We start from the raw sequence: 12,170 nt of genomic DNA, 5'->3' as shown, positions 1-12,170 counted from the left end.
GGAGGGATTATGCAGGAAGTTTTAGTTTGTCTTAGTTCAGACGTTAAAATGTAACTAGTTTTTGGTGTCATATCAGTTGTTTGAATAATTCTGTAATGTTCATGAAGATTTACTACACAGAGATGCTAATTTTTCTTCTTTTCTCCCCCCTCCCCCCCAGCCATCTGTTGAGTCTTCAAGTCCAGGTAAGTATTTTGTATATTTTTTATAATCTTTATTTGGCTAGCATTTGACCTATTAGTTACATAAAGGTTAGAGGAGTTAGACTATCATCTGACTGACTTTTCTTCTGAATGCTTCTTTTCTCTGGGGAAAAAGAAATGGATGAAATATTTGACTGCCCATGAAAGTACAGGTGAGGCTGCTGTGAGTTCAACCTCATGACTTTTTGTGGGTTTCTTCTCTCTCTCTCTCTCTCTTTTTTTTTAATGAATTGCCACATGTATTTTGTATAGTTTTTATTTGCTGTTTGATTTGAAGTATATTTTTAAAAAGGAGTCTTTAACTGCTTAGACATATTTGCTTATATAGAAAATTCAAAGTATTTTATTTGCGAAAAATATTGTTAATGCGTTTAATGAGAGAGGGAAAGGTAAAATAAAAGATTCAACAAATGAGTATTGTAAATTAAGGAAGTTATTTTAAAATTTTATTAGAATCAAGTTTTTGCCTCTGACCATGTATCTGACCTTGTAGTCTGCTCCAAATACAATGTAGATTTCATTTTTTTCTTTAACTTTGAGGTTGCAAATGTATGATGTTTGGGCCAAATCTGGGCATTAATGTTTTTTGTTCAGCTAGTATAGTGAGCTTAAAAAATTAGAATATTTTATTTAAAATCTGGATTTAAGTTTTTTATGCTCAGTCGAAGGTTCTGATACCACTGGGTCCAGCATTCCTGTGTGTCAGCAATTGGTAGAAGCTAAATAGCAGTCAGGAAAGAATTTGGTATGTGTTGGTCTTCCTGCCTCAATGTCCAGGGATTTTACTGAGAGCGGAGACTGCCTTCTGCAGTGGGGTGGGCAGGTGAAGGAAGAGCCTAAAGTAGCTTAGGAAGAGTGAAAAAGAGAACTCTCCTGAGGCATGGTGTTGTTTTATTTGAAAACATCTCACATTGCATATTTAGTAATGCTATATTACAGACCTTATCAGATGATTGAAGCACTTTTTTGTGTTTTAAATTTCAGGAATTTTTGGAAAATACTGAAAATAAGCTTTTTTAGTTGTTCAGGGTCCTTTTCTTGAACACAAATCATTGTGCTCTGTGTCAGGTAGGAGTTGAGTTAGAATAACTCTGGATCCCTTCTAAATGGTTCAGTTCAGTCAGTCACTCGGTCGCATCTTGACTCTTTGCGGCTCTGTGGACTGCAGCACACCAGGCTTCCTTGTCCGTCACCAGCTCCCTGTACCACAAATTGACAGTTGATTTGGTCGTATTTATTTTAGCTGAAAGTGTCTTCCTGATATTCTTGGAAGTGAAGTACATTATTAGGCTTTGTGACATTTCTGAAACTCAAGGATTTTTTTTTGCTTGTTTATAAATATGTTCTAGATGGAAGTAGGTTGGAAGAAGTTGGAAATAATATGACCTCAGATAAATCAAATTACCATATCCTTTTTAGGATATGGTATTGTGCCTTTATGTTTTTTTTCTTTCAAATACAAAAATCATTTTCATTGAAAAGATAAGTTCTAGTTTTTGTAGTGTTGTGACTTTGCAAATAGATCATTTTTCTGTGAACTTTCAAAACTTTCGTTAGGTGATACATAGGTACGTAAACATAATTACTCTAAAAATGATATGAATAAGTGGCTTTCTCAGTTTCCATTGCATTTTTTTTTTCCATTGTATTTAAAACAGCTTAGGGTGAACTGGAAGAATAGTGGAGCTGGAAGAAAACAAATGTCTTTGATAGCTTTTATTACTTGCTGAACGCTTGTATTAATACAAATAGAATGAATATTTTTTGTTTTCAGAGTAAGGAAGATCTTTTGAGGTAGACAGCATTTGTCGCATCAGGCTTCTGTCCACAGAAGCGTTTGTTCTTACAAGTAGTGCTAATTGTAGGCAATTTAAAAAATTGGTGGAGAAATTTGAAATAGAAACTTAATGTAAAAAAATTTGGTCCATTGGTGAAATGCTGTGTCGTTTGTAACATCTTCACTTTGGAATTGAAGTGAAAATCACTCAGTCGTGTTCAACTGTGCAGTCCATGGAATTCTCCAGGCCAGAATATTGGTGTGGGTAGCCTTTCCCTTCTCCAGGGGATCTTCCCAACCCAGGAATCGAACAGGGGTCTCCTGCATTGCAGGCAGATTCTTTACCCACTGAGCTATGAGGGAATTGATGCTGATAACAATAGTCATGTGACCCAGGCTAAGTAGTTAATCTGTTGATTCCACCAGTGTAAACTGTAGCCGTTAGAGGTGGGGTTTTAGGGTAGGAAGGTAATAGAATGATTAAACAAGTCCACACGATATATTATAAACTGAATTTATCTTCTGAGTCATTGCAAAGAGGTAAGGCACTTTTTTAGTAATTTTGCAGTAGGATGGGTTTCTATGATAAAGCAGTGATATTTGCATTAATTCTAAAGCAAAATATTTACATAAAGCACCAGACTCCTCAGCCCTAATAATTTACTTTTGGGATTCTTTTCCCTCGGAGATAACCTAATGATGGGCCTTAGTAATTAACAGAAAGGATGGTTAGTTGGTCTTAACAAGGTAAAAAGAAGTCAACTGAAACAAAGAAGTCAAGATTAAGGCAAGAAAAAAAACTGAAATTGAAAGTTTATAGAGAACAGTGCAGTGTATGTGTGGGGAAAGGAATTTAAGAGTGTTGAGAGAAAAGGTTCACTTCACCCACACTTTGTAATTTCGTATAATGGTAGGGTTAAAGTAACAAGGCTTTAAATATAATTGGCTTTGCAAATAATGAACAAAATGGGGGACTTCAAGTGTGTGTGTGTATGTATATATATATAATACTTGTGATTTGGTACTGTTTTCTCATGTGAGCTTGATTTTTAAGTTGGTACAAGATTGTAAGTAGTTAGGAATTAAGCATAATTATTTTTAACAATATTTGCATCCAGTAGGAATTATATTATGATTAGGATAATAATATGCAAAATGGTAACGTGAGGGTTTTTAGGATCCTTCTGCCAGCAAGGGAGAAAAGTATAGCAACATCTGTAGGAATACATAATTACTGACTAAGCATCCTAGAAGATTGCTGTGTGAAGTGAAAAGTTTTGGGACTGTTTTTTATTGAAAACTGAGAAACAAGGGATAATGAATGGGACAAAAAAGCTATAACTAAATTAGTAATTCTCAAACTGCTCTTAGGGAACCCTGTGTCTAGTCCTTCACCCAGTTCTAAGATTCCTTTCTAAAATTGTACCATGTTATTCTTCTTTTCTAGAAGTTAAGATAATATACTTTTCTAGATTTTTTTTAACTTTATAATTTGCTCTAAGACTCTGGTAACTAATTTGCACTGTACAAGGTAGACTAGCTGATTTAGCAATTATATATTTCGTTATTTTATATTTAATAGCAATATTTTGTTATGTTCCTCCAAGAGCACAGTGACTTCTAAGTGCTTTGCCCTCTGACCCAGCTTGCTTTTTACTCATCTTAGTAAGCCATAGGTTCTCTTCAAGTATTCTTTGAGGCAGAATATCTACTGCTTCTGAAACTCTTGACTAAACAGGATGCTTCGAGAGCAGTAAAAGCACAGGCATTGGAATTAGCAGATCCAGAATTAAAATTCCATTCTTGGCACCTACTGGCTCTGTGAGTTTAAATATGCTACTTAAGCTCTTTGAACTTCAAGTTTTTATTTTTACTTCTTAGGATTGTTGGAAGATTAAGTGAGATAATGTATGTGAAGTGTTTGAGCATAGTATTTGGCTCCTAGTAAACACTCAAAAACTGGTTCTTAATGCTAAAAATATCAGGAGGTAACAACCACCCTGGAGTCTCGGATGCCCCGTTATTCTTAATTGTCTGATTTTCCAAGAAATCAGCATCTGTATTTCTTTGTTTTACTTATTGGTTTTCTTCAAAGAATGAAGTAGAAGAGTAGGTATATCTATTAATATAACATTTAACACTTTAAACTGGTAAAAGTAAATTGCTAATTGATTTTTTTGTTTGTTTAAATAACTTATTTATTAGTTAACAGTCTCTTGCAAACAATCTTTTGTCCAGGTTTGGCATAGTGGGGATAGTTTATAGAATATACTCATTATATGCCCAGCATTTGCAATCTACTGTTACAAGTTTTGACCCTATTGAGTTCAGCAATATTCCCCAGCCACAAGGCTAAAAATAGATTAGTTATACAACAGCTACCTACTGGATTATTTTTAATACCTTTCATAAGACTTTTGTATGCAATTTTAATAAACTTTGCTGTTTATACCCTGTCTTTGGGTTACTTCAACTAAGTTAAGGACAGCTATCTTCATATTAAAATATATTTTTGTGGACGTGCTAGTAGAATAATATTTGAGTTCAGTTTTTTGTTTTTCAGTTTTCCCTAGACTATATATGCAGATGATGGTATATTTCATATTATATATTCATACTTATTGGGTCTATTAAATATTAGTCAAGTAATTAAGAATTATGATTTTTTTCCACACAGAAGATCATTTTTATTTGATATGACCACATTATTTACAACTGAAGCTTTGGAAGATTACAGTACTCTTCAGACACTCTGCCCTCATTTTATAGTTGCAACTGTAAATATATAGAAGTAAAACAGGGTAAAAAAAAATCCTTAAAGATGTTTTGTGGGGGGTGATAAGTAAGGGCAGGAATTTTAGAAAACAAGAAATAAAATTTGCTGTGGATAGCTTTTCCCTCGTACTTTTACTTGACTTATATCCAGTTTCAAATAACATATACATTAATATTAATAAGGTACACATAATTTGGTTTACCAAACTGTTCAAAATATTCTTTACCAGGAGGTTCAGCAACATCAGATGACCATGAATTTGATCCATCAGCTGACATGCTGGTTCATGATTTTGATGATGAACGCACATTAGAAGAGGAAGAAATGATGGAAGGAGAAACAAACTTCAGTTCTGAAATAGAGGATCTTGCAAGGGTAAATAACAATAAGAGCTAGAGGATGAAGCGGTTATAACTTTTTTATGGAGAGAGGAAACACTTTAAATTTTAGTTCTCTATGTTATTTTGGGGAGAGTGGTATTTTTTTTTTATATATATATATATATAATCAATACTGAGAAATTCTATGTGGCCATAGGTGGGATATTTAATGTTTGAAATGAAAGGTATTTTTTAAAAAGAACTTTATTATATGAATTAGAATTCAGTAGTTACTTCCATAAGATACCACAGATACTGGATCAAAAATATCAGAAAAAATGGGTACTGAATTTCATCATACATATCTTCTGTCCTCCCCCAGCTACTGTACCTTTTATTTACTCCCCTTCAGAATCATGTGATCCTGTTCCTCATGTCTTGCCTGCTCTATAATGTGCCCTAAATTGTGTCTGCCTTTCCTGTAAAGATAACCAGTGATTTCATTGTTACATCCATTGGTCACTTTTTTCTCTGCTCTCAAGAGATATTCAGCACAGTTTACCATTCCCTTCCTGCACTGTCGCTTCCCTATCTTCTTGTTCCTGTTGAGTGGCTTTTGCAGACTTGTCTTCCTTTCTTCAAGGTTTAATGTTGGAATTTCCCAGTTCTCAGGTCTGGGCTTTGTTTTCTTCATCCGTCAGTCCTCCTCAGAGTGTAGTATGAGAGTCAGCCCCATCAGAATCTCCCATGGACTTCCTGAGAAAGAGGCATTCCTGTGCCTTTCCCTCAGGCATGCTAAGTCAAAATTGGGGTGGGGTGGTGGACTCAAATCTACATTATCATTAAGTATGCACACCAAGTTTAAAAATTGCTCATTACTAGGTGATTGATCTAATCTTGTGTTTGTATGCTTAGTATTTCTTAGTTATTTTTCTAGCAGTATCCTGTTTGCTGTCTCCACTACCCACCTGCTTGACATTTCTGCTGGGATATCTCAGTAGACATCTTTAAATTTTAAAGGTCTAAAGCAGAACTGTTGATTGATACTCTCTTCGTTTGCCTGTTCTTCCCTGTTTCTTCCATCTCAGTAAAAAATGGCAATACTCTATACCTTGTTGAATAAGTCAGAAGCCAGGGAGTCATCTTCCTTCATTCTCAGTATCTGTTCCTAAATAAGCCTATCATTTCTATCCAGAAATATCTGACTCTTGTTCCATCTCTACTGCTACCCTCAAGCCAGGTCACCATCATTTTTAGCTTAGAATATTACAGTAGCTTCCTAACTGGTTTCTTCATGGCCTCTTTTACCATTTTTCTCCAATGTATTACCACAGTAACCATGATGAACTTTTCAAAATATGAATCAGTTTATGTCAGCCTCCTATTTAACACTCTTCGTTGGCTTCCTGTCACACCAGAAGAAAATCCAGACTATTTGCCCTGGCCAGCAAGGCCACCTACGTACGGTGCTTTGTTCATGTCTTACACTGCCCCATCATGGTGTCTATAGCTGTGTTAGCTGCTTTTGTTCTTAGATGTGCTGGCTTTTCTCTATTTCAAGGCTTTTTACCTCATTCCCACTCTCTGGTGTGTGCATTCTGAGACTAACTCCTTTTTCTGTCAAGTCCGGGCTTAATGTTCCCCCCTCAAAATGGCTTTTCCGGGTCCCCAGTCAGCTGTTTTTAGCTGCTGTACCCCATTCATTTCCTTCTTTCTTTGTAACACAGTTTGTAATTGTATGTTTGTTAAGTTTTTGTGTGTATTCTCCTTAGTTCCATGAGAGGAGGGATAGTCTGTTTACCAGTATATTTCATAGCACCTAGCAGGAGTGGTCACTGAAAATTTTTGAATGAATGGATAAATCAGTTTGGTATGTTATCATTAAAAGGTGTTATGTGTACAGTCTGCTGTACTTCAGAACAAAAAAATAAATAAGACATATGCCAGTCTTTAAGCATTTGGAGTATATAATGTCATGAAAAAAATGAATTCTTATACCTTTATAGTAATAAAGATTAATCTGTGCTTCACAAGTTTAGTTCGGAACTTTAAAGAGCTGAAAAAAATATTCTGACTAAGTCAAATTTTGTCAGTTCCACTTTGTATCATATAGTAATTAAAACTGGCTTAATCCATAAACCTAAGCAATTCAATATTTTGTTATTTTAAGCCAAACAACAGAATTGATCTTAGTGGTAATGGTGTAGAGCTGTTAAAAAGCTTTTCAAGGATGAGTTAAAAAGCACATGAGGAATCTGGACTCAGAGCTATTCTTTAGGAGGGGCTAGAAAGCATTCAAAAGACTGGTATAATTTGCTTGGATGATTCAGAACCTAGGCAAACATCAAAGGAAACAGTTGATTTTAAATGTCAGTCATGGTTGCTTCATATATTCATGAAGTGGAAAGGCGATTATTTCCAAATATTTGCCTCTGTTTCAAAGAAATTTACCACTTTGGATATATTTTCTTGTTTCTAAATAACCCATCCATGGGATAAAAGGTAAAGGAAGAAAATCTTATATTTTCCATTTTTTCACATTCTGTATTACTCAAGTAATTTGAGTAATTACTCAAGAAGAGGTAATCAAGTATGGTCAAAATAGGTTATGAGGTGGATTGAGTATTATTTTATTTCAGAAAATGGGCTGCTATATTTAGCTAGTACAAAATTACTAAGGGACTTTGCTAAAACTTTTATCATGTTATGGTCTTTTCCTATTTTTTCCCTTTATTCAGCCTCCTTCCTCAGTCTGTTAAAACCCCCAAATTTGCTTTCAAATGCTCCCTTTTTTATAAAAAGTAATTAAAATAGGATTATTTGTAGAATATATACAAAGGGAGAGAAAGACAAGGGAACCAATCTTTATCATTCTTTTCAACCAGACAGTCTTAAACCTTCTCTGAGACTACTTCTAACCTTTCCTAGAGTAATTAAGGCTTAGGTGTAAGTGGCATATAATCACCAGTGCTTTCATCTATAGCTTACAGCTAAGCTAGAGGGCAGATATATTGGATTTCCTGTAGTTGTAAACTCGTTAGGTCCAAACCAAACTAGTTTTGTTTTTATTTAAAACAAAATGAGCAAAATTTTGCCATTGATGACTGATTTGCTTTTATAGAAGTAAAACATTATAGTTATGTCAGGAATTGGTAGGGCAGTTTATGCCTGGTACTTTGGTTGCATGAAAAGGACCTTTGATGTAACGTGGCAAAATTTTGACAGTTGATTCATTCAGGAGTTAATCAATGACTGCATAGCCTGAAGCTTTAAGTTCATTTAATGTGAATTCTAAAATTTAAGTGAAAACTAGCTTTGATATGTATTGTTAACATTTGTATGTGTGAATCTTACCAATATAAAAGACATTTTAGTTAAGTTTATCATTTAAATGTTTTAAGAGAATTAGTTGTACAGGTTAGAATTTATTGATAATCTTAGAAGATGTGTCAGAATCATTCCCATAGTAAACTTTGGTTTGTAGGAATGGCACTCTCTTTTTCAAATGTACACTTAAAACCCACCATCTCACTTTGAACAGTAGCAGTCTGTTTTGGAGAAAGGAGATCAGGATCAGCTGTATCTTTATTTGTATTTTTGAAAAATCACATTATAACAATGTTAATTAATACTTTAAAGTGCTAAGCACGTTTTACTTGGTGAATCTCCAGGGCTAGAGAATAAAGATTAAAGTGTGAGAGATATTTTTTTTAAAGTATTCACAACACATGAATTATACAGGTAAGAAAAAAGCTCCAGCATGGGTGCTATAAAGAATAGTTCACTGTCTTCATCATCTCTTCCTGGTTTGTTTTATGGTCAAAGCCCAGCCTAAGAGGTTGGTTACCTTAGGAGCTGTCACTCTTGTCTCTTAGGCCTTCTTGCCTGGAAAATCAGTCTCTTTCCTTCTTCTTCCCAACTTCATTTCCTGGTAAGTCACAACAGGTATAAAAAGAGAACTATGTCTATCCACCAAATGGCCCTTGAACGGCCGGCCACCATCTGCTACCACGTGCAGAAATGACTAGTCCCTTGATGTGAGGGAGAGGGAGCCACTTCCTCTGCAGCTAGGAGACAGATACTACTCCATCCTTATAATACTGCTGGTGGTGCTTGGTAACTGTACCCTGTTACTTGAAGATAAAGGTGAAATTTAATTTCAGGTACTGTGTTTGTCTTCGAAAAAGTCTGTGCTCTTTTCACCTCCAACTAGTCTCCCTTCAGCTTATACAGACATTATTTTCCCTCTTTTTGTTATAACAGACAACTTACTTTGTAAAAGCACAATATGCAAGTATAGTCCACATGGCTGTATTTTTATTCATTTTGTACTGTGTCCGGTTTCCTTATTTTTATAGTCTATCAACACAGCACGTCTTATTTCACTCTCCCTAAGAATGAGGTACACTTAACATAGGGTCATGTTTCCAGGAAAGGAGTATGTATATGCATATGTATGTAAGGGCTCTGTAAAGCAGTGAGTCAGACTGCCTCTTTAAAACTCAGCTGCCCTGGTTTAATCAGTGAGTGACTTTGGACCGGTTATTTAACATGATTAAGCTTCAGTGTTATTACACAGATGATATATGTAAAGCATTTAGCAAATGTCTGATATATGATAGTCACTCAAATCTTAATAGTTATTCACAAAATTCTCGAAGAAATCTGTAACAAAACTAGCCGAAACTGTGGAGAACCCCTGTACTTGATCCATGATTTTTTTTCACTCTGCTCCTCCCATCTCTTAACACTTGTATGAATGGGAACACTTTATTGTGATGTTTCAATTAATTTGAGGAAAGCCCCTTAGTATGTGGTAGAACATAGACTTTGGCAGTATAAGCTAATGAGAAAGTCTATGGAACAGGTAACTGATGGGTCCTAGTATGTTGTACTGTCAGCCAGTTTAATCCTCTTTTTTTTTTTTTCAGAGGGGAATAACAGCTTTTGCTTTACAGGGTAGCATTACTTTTTATTTCAAATATTTGGGGGCTAATAATAGAAATCCATTTTGAGCAAGCTTGGGCAAAATGAAGATTTAGTTGTAAGGCTCATGTAATTTCATTAAGGGCAGGGGGAGGTCTGGACTTCCGGGACTTCTGTGCCACCAGAACACTTTTTTACATGGTGGTGTCCTTTTTCAGTCCAATTTTCATCATATGTTGTAAGTTTTTAGGCTCCAAGATTTATTTCTTGGGATACAGCCTATATTCTTTAGCTCCTGTTGGTAAAAATCTGGAAACAAATTATGGTCAAGCTTGGGTCCTGTGCCCTTTTCAAATGGATGGTCAGGGAGTGCAGTGATTCCAGTTGAGTTAGATGCTGTGAGTCAAGGAGGTAAGCTTTCAGTCAAAGTACATGCTTGGAATGGAGGAAAGAACATTTCTGGAAAAATGTAGAAAGAAAGGCTTGGATGACAGACAACAAGAAATGATACTTGGATTTGAAATTGGAGATTCCTCAGCAAAATTGATTTGGGGTTTTATTGTATTTGTGTTTGCTGTTAGGGCTTCCGTTTGGCTCAAGTAAGATACTTTTTAATACTATGTGGATCATGGTTGTTGCTTACTAATTTTTTGTTTCTAACTTGCTGCTTGTTATAACTTGATACTGGGCAACAGAAATTAAAAGTTAATTCCTAAGAAAAGCATAATACCACTACAAATTCTTTTGTTTTCAGTATTAAGCAAGAATTTTATTGATGGACCAGGCAGGTATATTTTGTTGACACATGACAAAACCAACTTTGACCGAAAGTCAACTTTTTAGAAGTTTGTCAAAACTTTTTTAGATGTTTATTGTTTTCAATATTTTTTAGATGTCATATGAATATATATCTAGGTCTAAAAGAATATCTGGGACTAGAAATTCAGTGTCACAAGGACTCTTGATCACTCTTAACCCATGGTTAAATCTGTTGAGTTCTTCTGTGGGGTTCCTTGTTTTTTCTTTACCATAATCACTAATTTAGTTCAGATTCTGACTATACTCACATAAATGATAGCAGTGGACTCCATCTTACAAACTAAATTTCTCCCTGCCTAGGTTCGTCTTCAATAATGTGTTGTGTGCGTAATTTTCCAAAAGCCCTTCTATAGGGTTAATCACTGTTCAGCAGCTACTCTCAAATGAAAGTAGACTATAACAAATGCCTTTAGAAAGAAACTAAGTAAAACTAGAGAAAATAGGTTAAAAAAACTAGCCAGCCCTTTCTTTTTTTAAGTTACTGCAAATCAGGATAACCTGCTTACTCATTTTTTGTTTCTGTATTCATTCATTTGTTTCTTTGACTTGTCATGACTTTTCTCTGCCAATTCTGGTACAGTTTCTCTATTTCAAGCACTTCTCTCACATACACTGATCAGTCACTTCTGACTACTCTGTTCTCTGCTTAGTCAGTATTGGGGGTGTTGCTAACTTTTTCTTTGAGAAATGAATTTTTATAAAGCAAGTCACACTTCTCATATGTGTATCCAGGAGAAAAAAATCTTAGACTTAACCATGGAAGTCAGATATTCCACTTTCCAATTAGTGGTTTAAAAAAGAAAAAAAGAAAAATTCTTTCTGTGCAGTTGGTGCATTACTTACCTTTTTAACATATAACTGAGCTAGATGTCAGCTGTTAGTGACAAGCTTTATTAAGGATAATGATCACAATTTATTATGCTCCACTGAAAAGGCTGGTGTCCATTTTCCTTATCCTAGAACTGATGTGAGTGGTTCTCCAGATGGTCTCATACCAACAACTCAATATCACCTGGTACTTTAAAAAATGCAGAAACTCACGCCCCACCTCAGCCCTGCTAATCTTTGAGGTGGAGTTCAGTTGTAGGTTTAAATAAGCCCTCAAGGTGATTCTGTTGCCCTTGAATAAGACAGATCAAAGGTAGAGAGCCTGTTGTTCAGCTGCTAAGTCGGGCCCAAATCTTTGCAACCCTGTGAACTGCAGCAGGCCAGACTTTCCTGTTCTTCACTATCTCCCTGAGTTTGCTCAAACTCAAGTTTTATTTTATTGGTAATCGTACCTCTTTTGGTGATCTCTCAAAGTATCAGTTAAACACAGTTGTAAAAATTAGAGGTAACAGTAGCTTATT

The 12,170-nt window shown here is 35.2% G+C and overlaps 1 protein-coding gene across 15 annotated transcripts in view; it reads left to right on the top strand.

The window, feature by feature from the left end:
- Positions 1–12,170, top strand: part of MIER1 (MIER1 transcriptional regulator) — a 69,105-nt gene that overhangs the window by 15,076 nt on the left and 41,859 nt on the right. For 7 of the 15 annotated variants that reach the window (XM_043875856.1, XM_043875860.1, XM_043875855.1 and 4 more), the window contains 2 exons: positions 161–185; positions 4,986–5,131. In XM_043875856.1, coding sequence (XP_043731791.1) covers positions 161–185; positions 4,986–5,131 — 171 coding nt within the window. Of the gene's footprint in view, positions 1–160; positions 186–318; positions 356–4,985; positions 5,132–12,170 lie in introns of all 15 variants that reach the window. The other 8 variants (XM_043875853.1, XM_043875852.1, XM_043875858.1 and 5 more) reach the window with 2 other exon arrangements.

This window comes from Cervus elaphus, chromosome 20, assembly GCF_910594005.1.
Source record: "Cervus elaphus chromosome 20, mCerEla1.1, whole genome shotgun sequence".
NCBI classification, from domain to species: domain Eukaryota; kingdom Metazoa; phylum Chordata; class Mammalia; order Artiodactyla; family Cervidae; genus Cervus; species Cervus elaphus.
This window is presented reverse-complemented; position numbering and strand designations above follow the sequence as displayed.